Genomic DNA, 21,621 nt, shown 5'->3' with positions numbered 1-21,621 from the left:
AAAATGGCTGGATGAGGAAGGTACTGATCAGCTGTTTGGCCACTTCTGAGCCAGCCTGTTTGGGTTTATTCCAGAAACCGGGGTGCTGTGGAGTTTGTGGTCAGACATCAGCTCCACGGCTGGGCCTGAGGGCCAGCGGCCAGCGGCGGCCATGGCCTGCAGGGTGGGCGGGGCCACCACCTGTCAGTCAGAAAAGGGCGGGAAAAGCCCTCAGGCGTCCAAAGCCGCAGGAGCGGCCCTTGGCCAGCCTGGAGAGGAGGGAAAAGGCCTTGGCAGGTCAGGGAGGGTGGGAAAAACCACTGGTAGGTTAAGGAGAGTGGGAAAATCTCTCAGTTGGTCATTCAGGATGGGAAAATCTCTCAGTTGGTCAGTCAGGATGGGAAAAATCTCTCAGTTGATCAATCAGGATCGGAAAAGCCCTCAGCTGGTCAGGAAGGGCGGGAAAAGCCTCAGCTGGTCAGAAAGGCCAGAAACGGCCCTTGGTCATTCTGGAATGGCAGGAAAAGTCCTTGGTCAATTGAGAAGAGTGGGAGAATCCCTTGGTTGGTCAGGAAGAGCAGGAAAAGCACTTGGTTGGTCTAGAAGAGTGGGAGAAGCTCCAAGTTGGTCAGGAAAAGGCCTCAGTCAGACATGGTGGGTGTAAAAAGCCCTCAGATGGCCAGGATGGGGTGTGCTAGCTCCTGCTCTTTATAAAGGGAGGCAGGAGCCCTGAGCTGGTCAGTCAGGAGGGGTGGGAAAACCTTGACTTTGGTTTCTACAGCAAATTTCTGCCTTTTCTCTGTCATCCTGTGGTTTGAGCTCTGGTCATGTGTTTTACGTCCAGCAAGCAGAAGAGCCATTTGCAATTTCTGTGATAACCTCTTTTTGTCTCTTTTTAACAGGGCTTCTTCCCTATCCAGAGAAGCTGAACTGACCTGCACTAGCCTTAATGGAGGAGCACAGTCTGTGTCCCACTGAAACTCCAGCTGGGAACAAGGCCAGGAAAACAAGTCTGGCTGCTCAGGAGAGCCACGTCCCCAGGTAAAAAAATGTAAAAAATAGCACCTCCACTCTCTTTCTGTGGAATGGCTTAAGTAGGTAGGACACTATTGCGCCAAACAGGCTCATGCTGAAGGAGAAACATAATCCAATACAAAAACAAATGGGGGCTTGGATTGCAAATAGCATCTTCATTCCTTCAGATCTCTCCAAAAAGTTCTGTGGCTACAGAAATACAGAAAACTGTGACAAAATGAGCTTACTGAATTACACCAACAAAAAACCCTTGTCAATTTTTAAAGAGCCTTTCTGCACACAGTACATCAGCCTCAGCAGCTAGAACAGTCTGGGAGTACCATGAAGGTATTTTAAGAAGAAAAGGATAATATTAACATTATTATTTGGAGATTTCTTGGTCTCTGGCTCATGACTTCAGCGATACACAGGTCTGAGTTTAGGAGTGTGTTAGTTTCTTACACTGCAGATTTTCATTTGTAACTGTTTCTTTTGTGTATCTTGTTAGCTTGCTAAAGGTGCTAATATTAATATTTTGTGCCATTTATGTCGAAGATCTGTCCTCCTTCTGTATAGAAACAAATATCCACTCTGCTGCAATGTATTAGAGATGATCAGGCAAACCCTGTGAGCTGTGCAGCACCTTCCTTTTCTCTGCTCAGATGTCATTGTTAACTAAACCACAGTGAATTTTAAGTAGGCATACTTGGCCAGTATCATGTGTTTGCTTATTAAAATTCAGATAATCTCTGCAAAAAGAGAGAATATCAGCAGGGGGTACATGGAGACTTCCTGTCCTTTTCCTCCTATTTTGCATTTTAGATATTACATTTCCAATTTCTGTTGGCTAGCATAAGAGAACTTGGGATTGGAACACAAACCTGGACTTGCAAATTCTGCAGCAAAGTCTGAAATACATCTGGAATATTAAGATAGTTACAGTGGACAGAATAAAATGAATAAGTAAAGTATTTATGAGTATCAAAGTAATGACATGATTTAGAATTCCTACCTATCTGTTCTTTCATCTGTCTGCCCATCCAGATTTTTATTGTCTTCAACACTAACTTTTGTTCTTCTGGAAATTTAAATTACTCTAAAAAATTATAATCTAGTTTCAGCAATGTGGAGAGAGTGTGGAAGCTGAGCTATAAAATGGAAGAAACATATTCAGCTGACAGAAGGGAGCTTTAAAGACAGCTCATTATTGTTTAAGGAGACTCTGCTTAATTTTAAAAATCATTCTTGCTGATTTGAGATAATTAATTTTGTGTGGCATTCACTGGTATTGACTCATCTTTTCTCTGTGTGTTACTTAATGACAGAATTAGACTTTGCTGATAAAACTTTGAGCTAAAATAAGTTCCATGAATTCTTTAATTCCTACCTAGACTTAGGATAGTGCAGAGTACACTTGTAATTTTAAGGACAGCTGAAACGCTGGAGTCAGATTGCTTATGAAAATAAAAAGCATCTGTCATAACACTCAAACCAGCCTGGAGTTTTACTGTAAGGGATCTGCTGCAAGGCTGCTTTGTCTTTTTAGGTGAAAGATACAGATTTGATTCTTTCCATGGTGTGTCTGTTGAGACTGAGCCTTCATGTAATTAAAACCCTTAGCAGTTAGTTCAGGGCAGCAGATCAAAAGGTTAATGTGCAATGGTACAACAGGAAGTATTTGTAGTCTTGAACACTTTTAAAATTTATAGCATTTAAAAACAACTTTGCCAAAATCATGGCCAAAGCCAATATTACCTCATTTATAGTAAAACATTAATCATTAGTCACAAACCAGCCAGTTGGTCTAGAAGTTCAGCTGGTGAAAAATTTGATGGTTACAGGATTGAACAGAAATATACTTTAAATTGTGCCCTCTATTCATGCATTTGCAATGGAAAGGCAAAGGTTTAGGGAAACTGAGCAAAACAAAATTAAAAAATTAAAGTGCTCCTCCACATTTTTGAACCTAAAGTATGCTGTAAGCAAATTTGGTTCACATGATTTTTGTAAGAGTGGTGATGGTTGATAAAACTCAAAGTAGAACGAGATTTTATCAAATGATCTGTGTTGTTAATTCTCTTTCTTTCAGTTCTGAGGTTCTTGAAGCAATAGAAAATGTTATCCAAGGTGTACTTCAAAGCCTGGCCCAAAAAAAAGCACCTGTTCTCACAGTGGCCAACAGAGCAGACTGGAGGAACATAGAGTAAGTAGGAAACATTTAAAAATCCTGCCTTATATTAATACAAATGCCATGAATATGAATTTGATTATGTAACTTCCAGAAAAGTTAACCATACATAATCATTCTATAAGCATTAGAACCAAGAAATAATTTGAAAAGGTAATGGACAAATAAAAAGTAACCACTCTGAACAGGCATCATCATGTATTAAGTAATAGCAGACCACAGCACAAAGGGAAATGTAAAACTACTGTAACAGGGGTTGGGAAGGAAAGGGAGGTCCTATAAACAATCCTTTTCTGGAAGCACTAGAAGTCAGAAATGATAGGTTGTGTTAGAGTGAAAAAACCTGGTTTAGGCTGGAAGAAATTACTGGCAATTCTGTTCTTCAAACCCTTTGAGTGCTTCCTACTTTCTTTTCCTCTGCTTTTCCTCATGGTATCATATTTCTTAAAATGATAGTGATAAACTTATCCTTTTATTCTTCAAAGAAGATGGATCTCACCTCTCCCTGCTGTGTTTCTTACCTGTGTGTTGGGCTAAGTTCACTACCAGCAAAATAAAGCAAACCAAGCTTCCAGTACATTATCTAAATTTCAGATCTTCTGCCAGATGACCTAGACAGGATCAGAGAAAAAGAAACCTGTCCTCCTTTATAGCACAGTCTGTGATTTGTAGGAGTTGCTTGTGCAACAGTATTCTTCCATCCAAGGAGTTAATTTAAACTGAAAATCATTAAACCTAAGAGATTAGCTGATTTCTACATTACATTAGCAAAAGAATAAAGGAAACACAAATCTGTCTCTGGCCTTGTAAGAGCTTTGGACATCAGTGGGTTAAAGGATATTCAGATTGATAAGATTGCAGAGGTGCTTGTAAATGGACACATTACAAACACTTAAGGTTGAGGAAGCACAGCAAACTTGGTGGAATACTCATTTCATGAGAACAATAAACTTCTGCCAATCAAAGAACCTGAGGGGCCTGAAGGTAATCAGTTAACTGAAAAGCTTGTAGGTTCCAGGGAATTTAATGGTTTGTGTCTTGATAGTTTGACAAAAATGTTTCACTCAGATGTCTGTAAAATTAAAATACTCTTACAAAGTTTTGCAATTTTTGGCAGTCTTTGGGGAAATGGCATTCCATGCTAGAAAAACAAATGTGAGCTGTTAGTTACCATCTGAACACATATGGGGGAAAATGTTCAAATTAAAACGAGTTAAGATCACAGTATGTTAAAAATAAGAGTCATCAATCACATCAAAAAGAGCAGAACCATTCTTTCTGGTGGAGAAGTGTAATCTCAGATGTGCCTTACAGAAACTACCCTGCTGGAGTAAGCACCGTCCTGGGAAGAACGGGAGAGATCCAGGTTTAACCTGAGAGTAATTCAGGGGACTCTTGATTACAGTGTTCCTCCTTTTCAGTTACAATGTCGGGAGCAGGCACGCGAAAAGCACAAATAACTTTAAAATGTTGCAACACAAAGGCAATAAAGTTACTTTCAAGCTGTCGGGCAGATGCCACACGGGCTGTCCCCGTAGGGTTGTGCAGCGTGCGCGCTCTGCCACCCAAAGGACGCACAGAGCAAAACCTCGCACAAACGAACTTGGAAACACGATGTGGTTTGGGATAAAATTATAGCCATTAAACCAGCAGCACTTTTAAATGTACCTACGAAACCCTGAAATGAAAAAAAAAATGCTTTAAAGGAAGAATCATAAGGCACTAAATTACTTTCAAGTAAAATAATGAAGTGTCCTTAAGGAAATAACTGAGTCTTTTGGTGAAATGTGCACCTTCAGATGTGGAATGGTGAAACATGAAATACTGGAGCTCATTTAGGTTAAACAACTGTTTAGAGAGCAGGATACACTCCCTTTTTGTTTCCAACACTTAGAATACAATTAAGTTATCCTGATAATAATGTAAGGGCATAATTTAGATAATATTATTGTATTTTGAAATAGTGACAGTTTTTCATACAGTCTACATCAGGAAGTCACTTGTGTCAGATGATTTTTATTTTAATTATGATTCAGATTTTTTCTTCTCATTTCTTCTTTGTTTTCATACTAAGTAATTACTGATGGTGATATATTAACAGTTCTAAACATGTATAAAATCCTTTTCTTCTGTTTTCTGTCCGGAAACTTCTCTACTTTATACTTTAATTCAGTCTTGGAGCATCTTCCTGAGAAAGTTTTTCCTGCCTTTTTCCTTTGGCTACCCCAAGCCCACCCAAGCTGATGATTTCTGTGCTGACTCTGAAAATAGCCCTGCTGCATTTGATCATAGGAAAGGGGTTTCTGAGTCTGGGTTACCTTGCAGAGGACAATTCACCTGTGCTCAGGGAGTTTGCAGTTTATTGTGTTTGTTTGCATTATGTCAGATTTAAAGATTCTGTAGGTCTACAGATGATACCACGTTGTACTACAAAACTAATAAGAAGTGACTGCCCTCAATCAGCAAGAAGATTTGGTAAGTGGGGTTCTTGGGTTTTTCTTCTTTTCCCCCTTTAGTTCTCAAGTTCTTAAATAACATAAAAAAAATAAAAAAATTATGCACTACAATTTGAAGTGTGTGGCTGATATAAGCTGATACTATGACCAGCCTTTCAGCTTTTCTCTTTTTTTCTCTATTAAATTATAATGAGTGACAGTGAAATTAATACAATATTCTTAGAGTTTCTCTCTTCCCTGAATGGATATCAACTAAAGGCAGATTTAATAAGTCTTAATGTAAAAACATCAAAAAACTTCACCCTTCTTCAAAAAGCTGGCCAGGAAAGGAATCTTGGAATACAGACAATAAGCTCATTTCTTTTTCTAACTCAGTCATTTCATTTCTTGGCCTGGACATTGGTGTGCATACATTCCCTCACTTAACCCCCTCATATTTTTTCTCATTATGCTAGAAGTTAATGAGTCTATTGAATAGTACAATCTCTCTGTATTTTCACAGTACATTTCAAACTTTTATTTATGGGACACAAATATGATCTTATATAAAGACTAATTATTGTATTCACATTTCTGAAAATAGAATATTTTGTAAAATGTATTTTTTTCAGCTCTGATGCTCAAAATATTATCAATGATCTATAAGATGGTGCAGAGCAACACTTATGCAACTAAAAGGTAATGGAGTCTATTTCTGCAATTTCAAATAAAGCTGTGTTTTAAGTATGTTTTTGTGAAAATCAACCTGCAGGATACAAACCTGCAGGATTCTTGTACACAGAATGCTTTAGGTTTATCTGATTAACCATGTTCTTTATAAAATTCTCATGGGCCTGCAGCTGTTTCAGTATTATAATTACAAACATGATATTTTGTCTTGATAGAGATATATATTATTCAGATACTCTCCTGTTTGGCAGCCAAAGTGTTGTGGACCAAATAATCAATGACATTTCTTGCATGCTTAAGATACCTCGGAGAAGTCTACACGTGGTAAGTGGCTTCTTTTCAATATTTTTGTCATTATTTCCAAATCTCATTAAACTGATTAAACTACAAGGGGAAATACCACAAAGAGTTGTCAGCTAGAATTAAAGAATTAAAATAAAAAGCCTCATTGGTGCTAATGAAACCTAGTTATGGTTTATTGCGGCATTCAAAAGGTTTTTTCTTCACAGAAAATTCAGAGTTTGCTTTTTCCAAATGGTTTGGGACAAACTGCCAGCTAAAATCACAGGGGCTTTTGTTATCATCTAGTGAAGGCAGTGCTTAAACTTCAGAGGGCAAGTCACCTGTTTACAAGCTTCTGCACAAATGAACTGATAATTTGGGGGTTAAATGAAAACTTTTAGTGCATCAGAACTGTAACTACCTGCAAATTGACTCATATCTCATATCTCACAAGGGTTCCTTCATACCTAAAATTATTTTTTGTAAGTCCTTATGTTTATGAGGGCAAAACATTGCTTAGTTAATTTGATGGCAGTGAATCATTGCTTAGTACCAGTGGGAATTCTTTTCAGAGATTTCTTGCTTTGTCTGTGCAATATAGTAACTTCCCATTTACTCTGTACAACTTTTATTTTTCCCAGCTGTCTACAACTAAAGGTTTTGTTGCTGGTAATTTAAGTTACACTGAGGAAGATGGTACAAAAGTGAATTGTACCTGCAGTGCAACAGTATGTATTATAAACCAGAAACACAATCCATAGCATCTGCCTGTACCAGATAACCTGCACTCCTTGTAGCTCAGGTTACAGTGTACATTTATTACACAAACCTCTGCTTGTGACAAATTGAGGCATTACAACCTGAGTGAATAAAAGAGATGAAAATATTGCTGAACTGGATTGTAATTCTGAAGCTCAGACTCTGGATTGTAATTCTGAGCCCACCAGGAATAAATCTTTGAATATGGTTTTCAGCACTACCTTCTGCCATGGGATCCTTGCAGAGGAAGGTGCATATATTACATATCTTAGGCTTTATATTACAGTGTTCTGTCAAATAAGTGCTCTTGAAGCAAAGAATGCTGGGCACTCTGAACATACAGCATTTACAGCATTTCTGTCACAGCAGATTGAATTCTGGCAGAGAGAGAAAACAAGTCAAAATTGGTTTAAGGGGATGAGATTCAACTGACCTAGTCCTGAAAGATTTTCTACAGCAGTGCAGAGAATGAAAGCAGGAATAAACCTCAGACTTGGTGACTACTGTCACAATTTTCTGAAAAATGTCTTCATTGTAAGCCTTACTTGGTCATTTCAAATTGGAAGGGTAACCTTAACTGCCCATTACACTTTGTTTGTAAGCATTCAATCCCCTGTTACTGTTCTCCATATTTTTATGTGCTGAGTTGCTCCACCCTGGCACTGGGTGATTTACAGTCAGGAGTTTAAACAGACCACACACTTCCATATATACATTCTCTTTGACCAAGTTCTTCCCCCAGTTCCTGTTTTCTCATCCATATGCTTGCCAGATTCAGCCAATCCTAACTGAAGATGTAAAGTAAACATCACCATGTCTTCAAGTTGTTGCCCCAAAATACTCATAAAATCAGGTTAGAGGCCAGCAAAAGTATTAATTTAATGGTCTTACAAAAAGAATGTTTAAATGTTTTAAGTCTGTATTAAATTTGCAATCTTCACACCAAGCAGACTTTTTTTCTGGCTAAGACAGATAAAACATTAATCAAGGTATTATCATCTCCATCATGCCCATAGGATGAACAATTTTCTGCAACAGTGGCACAAATACTTTTGAAAAGCATCTTGTTAAGACAGGGGGACTCCCAGACCACTACACAATAGTGCATATAAACAGTTGAACACACTTGTAAAGAGGTGAAAATGTCAGAACTGATCTTGCTTATAGAGGAGGAATGGTGGTTTCAGGATGAAATTGTGTCCTTCATTACCTAATGTTGTTATTTTAAAATATATAATTTTCTCAATTTAAAATGATTAATCTCATTTTTGTTGTTTTAGGCAGTCACCGTGCCATCTAATGTTCAAGGAATTAAAAGTATCCTTTGAGCAAGAACTCTAATCATAGACAAAAAAAGAAAGTAAAAACAAGAAATATTCCAAGTTAAACAACATTCTGGTAATTTTTGCTTTCCTTGTTGGCTCTGAAATTGAGTCATGATCACTGCTCTTGGCTCCAGAACAGGTATTTTAGAGCAGTTAATTTTAATTGATTAGTGTGATGGATCATTTTACACACAGCTGGCCTTAACACAAAAGATTTATCCTCACATGCCAAATTTATATTAATTGTAGAAAAAGATGCAACTTTCCAGAGACTCCTGGATGATGACTTCTTCAGTAAAGTGTCCCCATGTATCATGATCACGGTATGCACCTTGTGTTTCATATCCTCCACCTACACCTAATTTAAGGAGTACTTTAGCATTGTAGAGCTGCTCAAACTTGGGCAGAAGGCCATTATAAATTTAATATGAAACATATTTAACAATAATTGTTAAAATTGAATTATCCTCATAGAAATATGAAATACATGCTCCAAAGGCTTATTTCCTCCAAACATCTCCTTAGAGCTTGGTAGCTTATCAGCTTCCTGTGCTGCTGCAAAGCTGCTGCTCAGTCTCAGAAAGGCTCAGCTGTTGAGTGACCCTTTGTCCTTCAGGACCTGAGGTTTTGCAAACCCAAATGAAACAGAATTGGTTGATTTTGGACTGTACTGAAAGAGCTGTGGAGCCAGGGGAATTAACATGAATGTGCAAATGAAATATGCATACAAGAGGAAAAAACATTTCACCATTCCTAAGAGAGATAAGCACTTCCATTCTGCTATGCCACAAATGGCCCAGATTCAGTCAGCCATAGCAAGAACTTGTTTTATATTGTTCCATTAGTGCCATAAATATTAGTTTAAGATAAAAAAGTTGCCTTCTTACACCAGCCTATGCAGACACCAGGGTACATCTATGTATGAAGTCCCAGACTTTACAAATCAACTCCTTGAACAGAGGAATGTCTGGTGCTCCTGCAGTGCCCATAATCCAGAACACCTGCCCAGCTGCTCCCAGCCTGGCCCTCCCTCTGCACAAAGCCAAAATAGGAGCATAGAACTTTCCCTGCAAAACAGCAGCTGGAGAAATATTTCTGCCAGCATTTTGTTTGTTTGCTTGCTTTCAAATGGCAAATATAAACATATATGTAGCCAGATGTTGTTTCAGTTAATATAAAACCTTCTGCTTTTCTTTATTTCTTTAGGGAAGAGGCATACCAGATCTTAATACACGCCTTTTGGTCAGGAAGCTGTGGGATTCTTTTCAAATTCCTATTTTCACCCTTATGGATGCAGATCCACATGGTAAATCTGTAGAGGCTCAAAGGCATAAAAGGAAAGCAAAATTTGTTTAGAATGTCCTTTCTCAACTCTTAGGGGAAGGTTCTGAGGGTTCAGAAATCCAACACAATCAGAAGGTGATGTATCTACATTGATCCCACCTGAAATTAGGGAGATTACTGCAAAGTGAGAGGCAGCTGCTCAAAGAAATGGTATTAGGAGACATGAATTACACAGGATAAAGACACTTTTAATAAGAGATGCTGGACAATGTGTAAAAGAGCTGATTATTCTTGGGTTTGAGTTGACTGCACACAGATAGTGTGAAACATTTAACTACATGAAGGTGTCATGCTGAGATTCTGATTGTTTTGACATAATCTAAAAATATATGTAAACCATAAGAACCTCACTAATCATAAAGTCATAACTGTTGTGCCATAAAACTGATTTTTTAAACAGTATCTTTAAGCATGCCCACTGTGCAGACAGACAGACACTTGACTTTTGCTATTCTACAACCCAGGTGTAGAAATAATGTGCATCTACAAATATGGATCTGTGGTGAGTATATTTTCCCCCTTCAAATACCTTGTTTTATAGCCCAGCCTGGAAGCTGGAATGCATGAAATGCTACAGCTTTGTCAGAATGTCTGCTGCCTTTTACCATTTTGATTCAACACAAAGAGGTGATTTTTAGGCCTTGTGTGTCTGCAGAAACAGCTTCTTCCTGCAACAAAAAGAAACTGGATAATAAAGCCAGGTGTTTGATTTAACCACATTTCACAGTTTTTCTCTGCTGCACAGGCAGTTTTCAGACAGTCCCAATAGAAAAGTGTTCACCATTTAGATTTGTTTCTGCCTTAGAAGAGCAACAAAGGCTGGAGGGACCTTGGGAGCAGGAGAACCCAAATGTGAGATGGGTGATTTCCACAAAATAATGTTATATTGGTAGAGATTTGGTAAAGATTGTTAAATATAAAGATAAAGATTTGGTAAAGATTGTTAAATAATGTTATATTGGTAAAGATAATGTTATATTGGTAAAGATTTTATTCTGGCCTGAGAATTTGCTTAGGGATACTTGTGTAATGTGGAACATCATGGAAGAGGTAAAGAGGAACAAGGAAATATTATCCTGTGAGATGAGTGCAGACAAGGTATGGACACACTGCATGGATGGGAGGCAGATATAGGTGAAGGCAGAGGGCAGGATGGGTGAACTGTTCAGCAGAGAAATGGAAAAAGAGCATCCCAAGTTACACTGCAGATCACTGAATGTTACAGCGACCTTTCTTCTTTTAGTCAATGTCCTTTGAGGCCCACCATCTCACCGTTCCCTCTGTCAAGTGGCTTGGTCTCCTTCCATCTGATCTTGAGAGGTGAGTTATTTCCTCAGAAGAAACAGAACATCCTTCTGCTTCACAGACAGGAAATGCAGTTTTACTACACAAAAATCCATTTAAATCCATTACTCTTTCCATGCATTAGTTTGGCTTAATATAAGGAAATAAGATGGACAAATATATTTTTAAGTGTGTGAGAAAATGTAATAGTTTTATTTTCTTTGTAGATTAAACATATGCAAAGATGCCTTGATTCCATTTACAAAGCAAGATGAAAATAAATTAGCAAGTATTAAGAAGAGACCTTACATTGCTTGTCAGCCACTGTGGAAAAAAGAGGTTTGTATAAAGCTACTGTTTTCTATTTCTTACTCCCCACAGGACAGGTCCTATATCTGACAAGCTCTTAGGATAGCAGAACCAGCCAGGCTTTGTAGCCCTAAAAGAAGGCAAGACTGAGAAAACCTGGGATGTTTCTCTGAGCCACTTTACAGCTCTACATGTACATACAATGAGTGGATGGAATTTTCTTACTTAACTTCCTACACACATTAATTTTTCCTCTTTTTTTTTTTCCCCCTTTTAGCTGGAAATTATGGCAGCATCTAAACTGAAGGCTGAAATTCAAGTTTTAACTACTGTCTCAGCAGATTACCTGTCCAGAGTCTATTTACCAAACAAACTGCAGTTTGGTGGATGGCTGTGAATGCTGCTCTGCAAATGAAATGTTTTTCTAGATATTGATTTAATTTGACTGCACTTAAGGAAAAAAGAAGTGCAGAGACAAAGGAGTATCTGCCAGTTTCTCATTTAGTTTCTTTATCTCTGTACCTAGAGTATAATCTTTTCTCTTCCTCTGTTCAAACTATGAGTAATTATGATTTTTGCAGACTATTGCTACTTCCATTCTGTGGTTTCTGCTGTGAAAAATGCCATATGCAATAGTACACATAGAAAAGATAATGAAATATGTTCTTTCTGGCTAGAAAAATGTGAAGGTCAAAAACGTATCCAGGTATTGGTTTGCCTTCTGTTTTAAAGCACTGTATAATGTTGTACCAAGCTTTCTGTATTTGAAAGGAGTGAAAGACTTGCTTAAGAATTTATTATATGTTCCACTTTTTGGGAATTATTTTAGGTTTTGTGTTTACTGTAAATTCGGACTTAAAAGCCAGAAATAATTCCTGATCACTGCGTATCTCAAGCAGCTATAAAACTTCCAGCAAATTACTATTTGTTTTCAATGAACAAATAAGAGTGGATGTAACTGATTAAGAATTTAATAAACAATCCTGTGAATAATGCACATCATAACAGAATCCATTGTTCATTTAATTTATTTCATTGGCTGTAAAACAGTAAAGAGAAGCAGAAAACTGTGGTGATTAAAGTGTACATTCATTTTTATGTGAGACAGTCAAGCTGACTGCATAGAAAATGCCTCCAAAACTGATCTCACAGCCATCAGCATGGATCTTACAGACGATATTTTCAGTAGATTTATTTAGTTGGATTTTTTACAGCTGCCCCACCCGTGTTAAACTTGAATGAAACGCCCGGCCGGCCCCGCCCCCGGCTCTGCCCCGCCCCGCCCCCGGCTCGGCCCGGCCCCGCCCCCGGCTCTGCCCCGCCCCGCCCCCGGCTCGGCCCCGCCCCGCCCGCTCAGGGCGCAGCCGCGGCCCCGCCCCGCGGCGCCTGCGCAGGAGGCGCGGCCCGTCCCGCGCTCGCCGCCGCTCGCGTCGCAGGTCCCGGCCCGGAGCGGGCCCGCAGCGGTGCGTGAGGGGAGCCCCGGCCCGAGCCCCTGCCCGGCCCCGCGGCAGCGGCCGGGGCCGTACCGGGTGCCGCCGCACGGGCGGAGGGAGCCCCGCGGAGCGGCGGCCTGGGGGTGGGCGGAGAGCCCCGCTGGGGTGTGCGCCAGAGCGGCAGAACCCCCGGCCGGGCTCGGCTTTGGGCTCCCCGGGTGCAGCGAGGGGCACGGCGGGGTTGGCTCTGCCAGGGCCGGCCCGAGAGGGATCCGCGGCAGGGTGGGCAGCGGAGCTGTGGGGGTCCAACAGCAACGAGAAGTGTCTTGTTATTTATTGATTATATTTTACTGTATTTAGTCTGGTATATTTGTATATCCCTGGGTGCCTCGCAGGGCTGTGCTGCTGTGGTGGCTGCGCTGAGACGCCCCGGGCACGCCCGAGGGCTTTGCAGGGCTCAACCTTTAACTCGTTCGCAGGGCAAGGATGAGTCTGTTCGGATCCACGTCGGGGTTCGGTACCGGCGGTACCAGCATGTTCGGCAGCACGACAGCCGATAACCACAACCCCATGAAGGTGCGTGTGCCAGCCCCCTGTGCTGCTGCTGCGTGTGTTACTTTGTCACAGCAGGACCTCCTGACTCATTCTGTAGAAGTTATAAGGGCTCGGTTCACAGTTCTCAAAAGTTGTTCTGTCTCCTGTTCTTCGTAGGATATTGAAGTAACATCTCCACCTGATGACAGCATATCTTGTTTAGCGTTTAGTCCACCAACTCTGCCGGGTAATTTCCTCATTGCAGGATCATGGGCAAATGATGTAAGTATTCTCTGTTCAAAATGGGATCCTAAAAGCTTGTACAGGGCACCTGAAAACCTAACTTGCTGAAGAATTGCAAAATTTATGTCTGGTATCAAACGCACTAAGTTTAACATAGTTGATAAATCATCACAAACCCAAAAAGATTAAATTATTAAGTTATCATAACACATTCTTTTTTGTTTAAAAGATGAGATCCCAGCTAGCTCAGGCAGGGAGGGAAGACAAATGTGGGCATGTTTGTTGTGTTCTGCCCAGCTGAGGGTTCAGGGTTTGCAAAGCACTCTTGAGGTGGAATTGGAGTTGTGGGGCTGCGTTTTGGCTCTACAGGTGAAAAGAATATAAGCAAAAAACCTAAGGTTTCATTAGTTCTGAAAAAACCCCAGACTTTGTTATTTATAACCATACTTTTTGTTGGATAAACTAGGGCTGGAGCATCCAGGACGAGTCTTTTCAAGCTCCTGTTAATTTGGTTTATCTATATTTGCTTCTCCTGTTGCAGGTTCGCTGCTGGGAGGTTCAGGATAACGGACAGACAATTCCAAAGGCTCAGCAGATGCACACAGGGCCTGTACTTGATGCCTGCTGGAGTGATGTAAGTTGTTATTTAAAAAGAAATGCACATTTTTTACCTAAAGTCCACATAAATTGGTGTGTGGTTTGCAGGCAGATGAGTGCCACAGGTAGCTGCAGCCCATGGGTGTTGCACAGACTGAAATTGCTGTAAATGTGTGCTGAGTGTGTCCTAGTGGGATGGGCTGGCATGGGTGTAAGAAGGCTAAAAGTCAGTTTTAAAGTTAGGAGTGTGTTAAAAGCTGGATAAAAATAGCACTGTTTGTTCTTTTATGACGTAGTAATACATAAATTTGAATTTATGTTTCTTCTTTGTCTTGCAATCCCTGTACATGTTACATTGATGTTACACTGTTTCTAGAAGAGAATAACACTTGACAGTTTTCCCATTCACTAATCCCTTGATTTTATTCTTATTTTTTAGGATGGGAGTAAAGTATTTACTGCTTCATGTGATAAAACTGCCAAGATGTGGGATCTCAACAGTAATCAAGCAATTCAGATTGCACAAGTAAGTAAAGCCCAAAGTACTAAATGTTTTTTTTTGTTTCTGTTTTTATTAAAAAATACCTTTCTAATTTTTATACTTTTGTGATAGTGAAGTGCACCTGAACAGGTGATCAAAGTGATTTAAAAACCCTGTGCATCTGTTTCCTGTGTTTTACTTAAGGGAGCTCTTTCCACTGCTGCAGTGATCTCACTAAGTCACCCTGATGCATTAAATTCACTTCAGAAATATCAGCTTTTTACTGCAAGAATAACAGAATTACAACTTACATTTTCACATGAGAAGTTCATGTCTGTTTGTAGAATATGTAATTATGGTGACTAAAATTGGTTACCAGTTGTAATTTAAGCAGAGTTGTTCTCTTCAATGATTGCTTCTTGCACACCTGTTTGTCCTTTCTTCAGCATGATGCTCCTGTGAAGACCATCCATTGGATTAAAGCCCCAAATTACAGCTGTGTGATGACAGGAAGCTGGGATAAAACTTTGAAGGTATGATTTTTACCTGAACAAATGGACACAAAGCGTGCTAATAATTTGTGTATAAAAATATTTACATGAAGTGAAAATATTTTATTAAGCTCCAATCATTATTGGAATAACTTCACAGAGAGTTGCACTATTCTGACTGTAACAAGAATGAAACAGTTACACTTAAAATGACTACAGGGGATGTATCCTGAGCTCCAGGTGTAAGTTTGTTTGTTTGTTTCTCTGCTCCCATCAGTTCTGGGATACCCGTTCACCAACCCCTATGATGACTCTGCAGCTCCCTGAAAGGTGTTACTGTGCAGATGTGGTAAGTCAGGAGATGTGGCAAATGGATGCTGCCAGAGGATAACTGGGAGGAGGAAGCAGTTTTGGAGGCTTCTGTAGGACAGGATTTGAATCCTGTTAGTGTTGGATGTCTGTGTGATTGTAGTGCTGGAACATAATCTGATCTTCTTGGTCAGGCCCTGGAAAACAGGGATTTTCATCATACAAAACACACTTGGTGTCCTTTTAACAATACAAAAATCAGCATGAGGACTCACCTACCTTTAGTTCTGGCCAAGTTTGTAAACCACCATTGCACTTTGCACTGGAGCAATCAGCACAGAATTAGAAGATTTTTGGTGTTTTAAATTTCTCAGTGGCAGGGAAAAAAGTGACTGGTTGTGTTTGAAGAGATGTGAATACATGAACTTTCTTCTTTATCTGCTTCCTATTTCCCTCCCTGTCATTCCTTTGAGTTGTTCAGAGTGTTCTGCCATGCAATTAACACAAGTGTCTGTGTTCCAACCTGTTTTACAACCTTATCCAGGTTCATCCTATGGCAGCTGTGGCCACTGCAGAAAGGGGTTTGATAGTTTATCAGTTAGAGAACCAACCTTCTGAATTTAGAAGAATAGAATCTCCTCTGAAACACCAGGTAAATAATAATATTTGTATTTATACAGATCATTGACATTGTGGCCTTGACATTTTTTGTAAAAACATGCAGTGTTCCAAAACCAAGTTCTCTTAGCATGGTAATGACCTGGTTTGCCAGTGACCTGTTGCTGATCTTCACAAGGATTTAGAAATTTAAACTGTTGCCCAAATTCCTGACAAAATTTGAGCTATCTCTTGACCTTGCTAGTGGTTTTGCTTTACCTTGCATGGATGACTTTGAAGTTTTGTGTCCATGTGGAAAAGATGTCTCAGTCTAAAACTCCTTTGCCTCTTTCTCAAATTCAGCATCGCTGTGTTGCTATTTTCAAAGACAAAGTGAACAAACCAACTGGATTTGCCCTTGGGAGCATTGAAGGCAGAGTAGCCATTCATTATATCAACCCCCCAAACCCGTAAGTATTCACTAAAACATCCTCTCTCTATTGCTCAGGTCACAGTGATGAAAAGAAAAAGCTTTTTTTTAAAATATTTTAAACTTTTTAATTTCCTTTCCAGTGCAAAAGATAATTTCACTTTTAAATGCCATCGCTCCAATGGAACAAACACATCAGCACCTCAGGACATCTATGCTGTGAGTATCCAACATGTATCATGTATCATATATACATATATCATATGTGTCATATATACACTGTATACTCCTAACATGAAGTTGGCTCTGAATTGTTTTCCTTCACCTTTTATCTTGCCTAAGGCTCTTAAGACACATTTCAAGACCTGTCACAGTCATTCTTTAAGAGGAAAGGCAAATTTTTATACTCCCATAAAACAAGCACTAGATCAGCCTTTCATTGAATCTGCTTGTAAACAAGTGGAGTTGACACTTGTTGATTTTGCAGATATTGAAACAATAGTTGTGTAATGGCATTGTGCATTGGATTATTAGGTACTGAGCCAAAAAGATGGTGTTTTTCTTGTTGCTTTGGTGGTTTTTCTTTGGTTGTTTTAGGTTGTTTTTTTTTTTTCTCCAAAGAAATTTTAAAGATTTAAGAGCTGTATTTAGTTGAAATTTAATGTATTTACTCTTGTAGACTTCAGCACACCTTTGAGAGTGTGCCCATCACCTGTTGCCATGTGTGGTGTTTTTCATGGTGTTCTGTGTGGCTCTGCAGGTCAATGGCATTGCATTCCACCCTGTCCATGGTACTCTGGCCACAGTGGGGTCTGATGGGAGATTCAGCTTCTGGGATAAAGATGCACGGACAAAGCTAAAAACCTCAGAGCAGCTGGACCAGCCAATATCTGCTTGTTGTTTCAACCACAATGGCAATATATTTGCTTATGCTTCCAGCTATGATTGGTCAAAGGTAAGAAGGATTTAGACTTATGTTCATACTTTCAGTTGACAGCTAAGACTCTTCTTCTTGTGAGGCTTTTGGTGTTTTTTATAAGTAGTAGGTGAACCTTTCTGATTTCTAAGAGATCTTAAAATGGCCATTTTGGCCACCTGATGAAATGTAACATTGAAGCTGTGAATTTGTTTCAGCTGCAGCAGGACAGGATTGCTAAATGCTGCTGCTTTACAAATGTGGATGAGCAAACTGCAAATTCCCAGATTCAGAGGTTGCTATGGTTGCTCACACACGTTGTGCCGTGGGCAGTGTCACAGGGCAGTGTGGCACCCTGACAGCTTCCCACAGAGCTGGTGAAATGCACATCTCTGCTGCTGCTGCTGCAGGGGAAAAAGCTGTCACTGTGATTATAAACACTTAGCCCAGTGTTTGAATGCTCTCTATTAAATCTTCACTGCCACTTCGTGAGGCTTTTGATAGTGCTTATTTATTTATTTATTTATTTCTCTTCCACACTTAACAATACAGATGCAGCAGAACCACAGCAAACCATGATCTGTAGAAAATAAATACTTCCTAATAGTTTAAGGAGGGAGGGCAGCAAGCTTGGAATGTAACTAATTTTTAGGGTGCTTGTAGGATAATGTTCTTGTGGTTTTGAGTGAAATGAATGCAGAAATCTCAAAGATTAACTCAGTTACATGCCACGGAGAGCTAAATTTTAATTCACTGCATTGTATTTAGTCCTCTGCCCACATTAAAATATTTGTTGGTTCCAAGACAGATGAATTCTTCAGTTCTGCTGCTTGGGTAGACTTTCAGATCTGTAAACCAGTATTAAATAGTAAAATCAGCTGGTGCTAAGTACTAACCTTCCTTCCTTCCTTCCCAGAGCCATTTCTTGTCCATGGCGTTGGTAATTTCCAGCTTGCATGTTGGACCTCAGTAGCTTTATTAGTGTTTACTCTCCCTGATTTGGATACTTGGGCATTAATTTGGTAATGTGTATGAAAATTATATGCAAAACAGGACATTTGCATCTGCAGCTGGGGAACAGAAAACTCTGCAGTTGCCTGTAGAACTTGGGCTTCACATGGAAAAAATGTGACCTTATGTCATTTAAAAGATAAAAAATCTAAAGTGAAGCTGGGTGGCCATTAAAGGTTTAGTTTTTTCTCTGCCTCAAATGACATTTAAAAGAAATTATACTGAGTTCCCAGGCTGCATCTGTAAAGTAGAACTTAGAGATATGTGGTTATTTTTTTAATCAAAAATATTTTATACTTTCAAAATGAATGAAAGTCTCTTAAATTTTACTTTATATGTATAATTCTTGTAATTGCTTGTTCAAGTAAGCTGTTCCTAATCCACCAGTGTAGTCCAATATCTGGCCTTAAAGGCTTTAAGATTAAATCTTAATAAACCAAACTAATGGAATATTCATATTCTTACATTTTAAGTAATGCTGATATTTTTTCTTTGAAGAGAGTAAATGTAGATTATTTTTGTCTTTAGGGTCATGAATTCTATAATCCACAGAAGAAAAACTACATTTTTCTGCGAAATGCAGCAGAAGAGCTGAAGCCCAGGAATAAGAAGTAGTGAGTCTGACTTGAACTCCTCTACTTGTTCTGCCCTTCCTGCCTCTGCTCTTTGGCCATTTGTGCCCTGTTGCACCATGGTTCAGTCAACTTTGGATCACAAACATTTAGCAGGAACTGTAAAAATGACAGTAAATGTATTTTGACTTGCTGGAGAACGTTTCCAAATTAAATACTCTGATGTGTGTAAGAAAGAGAGGCTCGTATTGACATGACTTAACCACTCTCTGTTCCACAGCAATAATGAAATTGCAGCAAAATCAACATCTGGGGTGGATATTCCTGCTTTGAAGTGCAACCATTTGTATCTCTGGATTTATTTTGTTAGTATTACATTAAAATATGTTAATTATAATCGTTCTGGAGAAGTTGTATAAATACTGTATTTTTTGTAAGTACTTGGAGAATCACCAGTAATTCTTCTCAAAGGAGGCTTGTTTTTTTTTTCTTATTAATAATTCAGGGGTTCTTTCATTGCTTTCTGGTTTTTGAAATGGAAGCATTGTCTGCTGTATGCCAGGAAGAAATGCCTTGCAAATAGTTTTCCCTCCTTTTTCAGATGACTGGGAAGGTAAGTAGGGGGCCAAGAGCAGTGACAGAAACTCAAGGCAGAAGATGGGCCCAGTGCAAACTTTAGGTTTTTCTGGCACTCCTGCAGTGGACATGACTTCTGAGCAAACTGCTTTTTCTAGTTCAAAGGAGAAGTTGCAGTGGTGCCAAGTGGTGAAATAGCTCAGAGTTCAGGAACATGAGCAAACCTATAAAGGTTTTATTCATGACCAAATCAATGTGTGCAAAATCCCTTTAACCTAAGCTTCTTTGAAGCTGACACCTTTTAGAGTTGTAAGTTGAGCATTTTAACATGGTTTTGTCCTGTAAGAGGGTGTTCAGGACTGAAAAAAATACTCATTTTTGTATTAACTAGAAAGTAGTGCTGGGAAGCTTCATCCTGATCAAAAATGCTGTGAAACAAAATGAGTGGGTCTCTTTCTGACTTGAATCTACCACTGTTTACTTTTAACTAGCCAGTTGTATACATGCCAAAGTTTTCTTTTTGGAAGTGAATGCTTATTATTCCTGTCTAACTATTGTTTGTTTGATAATGACTGAATAAAAAGGGGATGGGGGGAGCATGTATAGAGTTACATGGCATATTGTACAAATTCTCTGTAAAACTGTTATGGTTTAATGCTGGTGGTTACGGATTCATGCTGAGTTTCAAATAAAATTTTTACTAAATGCTTTTTTATATTCAGAAGTTCTGTTCCAATAATGTGGGCAAGGCAATGTGCTTCCTGTTTCAAAGCAGCTTCTTGGCCTTTCAGTGTAATTCAGGGGCATTTGCTGAAAGTCAGCTCCTTTTCCTCCAGCTGCTTAAGAGAACCCAATGCATTTTCCAACTTCTGTTCCACTACAAATGATTCCTGTGGGTTTGCCTCAAAGAATTGGGAGAAGTGGTGTGAAAGGCCTTTTGTTCTGAGATGAATCAAGTTCATTGCTGTTTCAGCAGCCAAACACCTGACATGGTGAGTACAGATGAATCACAGACTCTTCAGGCTCCCTCCAGCCCACTGTCTTTTCACTCCAGACTCTTCCCTGAGTTCATCAGTTTTTGCTGGATGGGTATTTCTTGTTTGGTATAGAGGAAAATCCTTTAAATACACCCAACTCTGCTTTGTTAAGGGATTAACTTTTTCTGGTTTATTTCTCAAGATAGTTTGTTTTTTTTCGCTGCTACTTCTACGTTTTACATATTTTAGATTTTGCATTCATGAACAATTTGTTTTCTTTAAGGTAGGAAAGAGTTCCCAGCACTTAAATCAGTAGCTGATCATTTGCTCAAACATTTCTTTGGTTTCTGTTGATTTTTTTTCCCTAAGGTTGTGATTGTTATGCAGCAATCTTTGGTTGTTAGCACATTTTTCCAGACTCCCAGTCAACTGAATGCCACCAAGCAACTGCAGGCTGGAGATCAGGTGTAAGTGATCACTGAAGTGTGCAGAACTCCCACTGGAGCAAACAGGGAGGAATGGAATGTGTCATTGTTTCCTGCTTTAAAAAAATCTCATTTTGTTTAAATACCCAACAATGTGAATGAGTGAGAGAAAATAGATGAGTTGAGCAGGTACATTTCTCTGGGACCCAGTGGAGCTGCACCTGCTTCAGTGGCCACTGAGGCCAGCACTGGTGAGTCTGGTTTCATAACACATTGTGTGTCACTATGTTGAGTACTTACTCTGCTGGGCTGAACTTCTTTGTCAGTGAGGCTTCAGAATTATTTAATCATCACTTGCTACTTGTTCAGACTAATTTTAGAAGGACATAGTTTCCATTATGTTGCTGTGCACATTAGATG

At 39.4% G+C, this 21,621-nt stretch overlaps 2 protein-coding genes across 2 annotated transcripts; both read left to right on the top strand.

Annotated features, from left to right (window-relative positions):
• Positions 1-906: 906 nt before the first annotated feature.
• SPO11 (SPO11 initiator of meiotic double strand breaks) lies at positions 907-12,006 on the top strand. Its single transcript, XM_054644632.2, has 13 exons — positions 907-1,020; positions 3,083-3,196; positions 5,568-5,656; positions 6,249-6,315; positions 6,522-6,630; positions 7,230-7,316; positions 8,628-8,664; positions 8,886-8,995; positions 9,879-9,978; positions 10,481-10,518; positions 11,260-11,336; positions 11,528-11,639; positions 11,887-12,006. Exons 1-13 carry the CDS (start codon positions 929-931, stop codon positions 12,004-12,006), a joined length of 1,152 nt encoding a protein of 383 aa, XP_054500607.2. The 5' UTR covers positions 907-928.
• Positions 12,007-12,967: 961 nt separating this feature from the next.
• On the top strand, positions 12,968-20,514 carry RAE1 (ribonucleic acid export 1). Its single transcript, XM_054644203.2, has 12 exons — positions 12,968-13,072; positions 13,522-13,618; positions 13,754-13,858; positions 14,361-14,453; positions 14,856-14,942; positions 15,344-15,430; positions 15,666-15,737; positions 16,242-16,349; positions 16,658-16,764; positions 16,868-16,943; positions 17,485-17,679; positions 19,180-20,514. The coding sequence occupies exons 2-12, from the start codon at positions 13,529-13,531 to the stop codon at positions 19,264-19,266; spliced, it is 1,107 nt and encodes a 368-aa protein (XP_054500178.1). The 5' UTR covers positions 12,968-13,072; positions 13,522-13,528; the 3' UTR covers positions 19,267-20,514.
• Positions 20,515-21,621: the final 1,107 nt, after the last annotated feature.

Source organism: Agelaius phoeniceus, chromosome 17 (genome assembly GCF_051311805.1).
Source record: "Agelaius phoeniceus isolate bAgePho1 chromosome 17, bAgePho1.hap1, whole genome shotgun sequence".
In the NCBI taxonomy this organism is placed as follows: domain Eukaryota; kingdom Metazoa; phylum Chordata; class Aves; order Passeriformes; family Icteridae; genus Agelaius; species Agelaius phoeniceus.
Note: the sequence above shows the minus strand (reverse complement) of the source record. Positions and strands in the feature narration are given on the sequence as shown.

Excerpts from the sequence above, each read along its gene's own strand:
- RAE1 (XM_054644203.2), top strand. The coding sequence starts at position 13,529 with ATGAGTCTGTTCGGATCCACGTCGGGGTTCGGTACCGGCGGTACCAGC. Across the intron at positions 15,738-16,241 it reads GGTGTTACTGTGCAGATGTG|GTTCATCCTATGGCAGCTGT; the intron begins GTAAGTCAGGAG and ends AACCTTATCCAG. Across the intron at positions 17,680-19,179 it reads CCAGCTATGATTGGTCAAAG|GGTCATGAATTCTATAATCC; the intron begins GTAAGAAGGATT and ends TTTTGTCTTTAG.
- SPO11 (XM_054644632.2), top strand. The coding sequence starts at position 929 with ATGGAGGAGCACAGTCTGTGTCCCACTGAAACTCCAGCTGGGAACAAG. Across the intron at positions 3,197-5,567 it reads GCAGACTGGAGGAACATAGA|ATTTAAAGATTCTGTAGGTC; the intron begins GTAAGTAGGAAA and ends GCATTATGTCAG. Across the intron at positions 9,979-10,480 it reads TATGGATGCAGATCCACATG|GTGTAGAAATAATGTGCATC; the intron begins GTAAATCTGTAG and ends TCTACAACCCAG.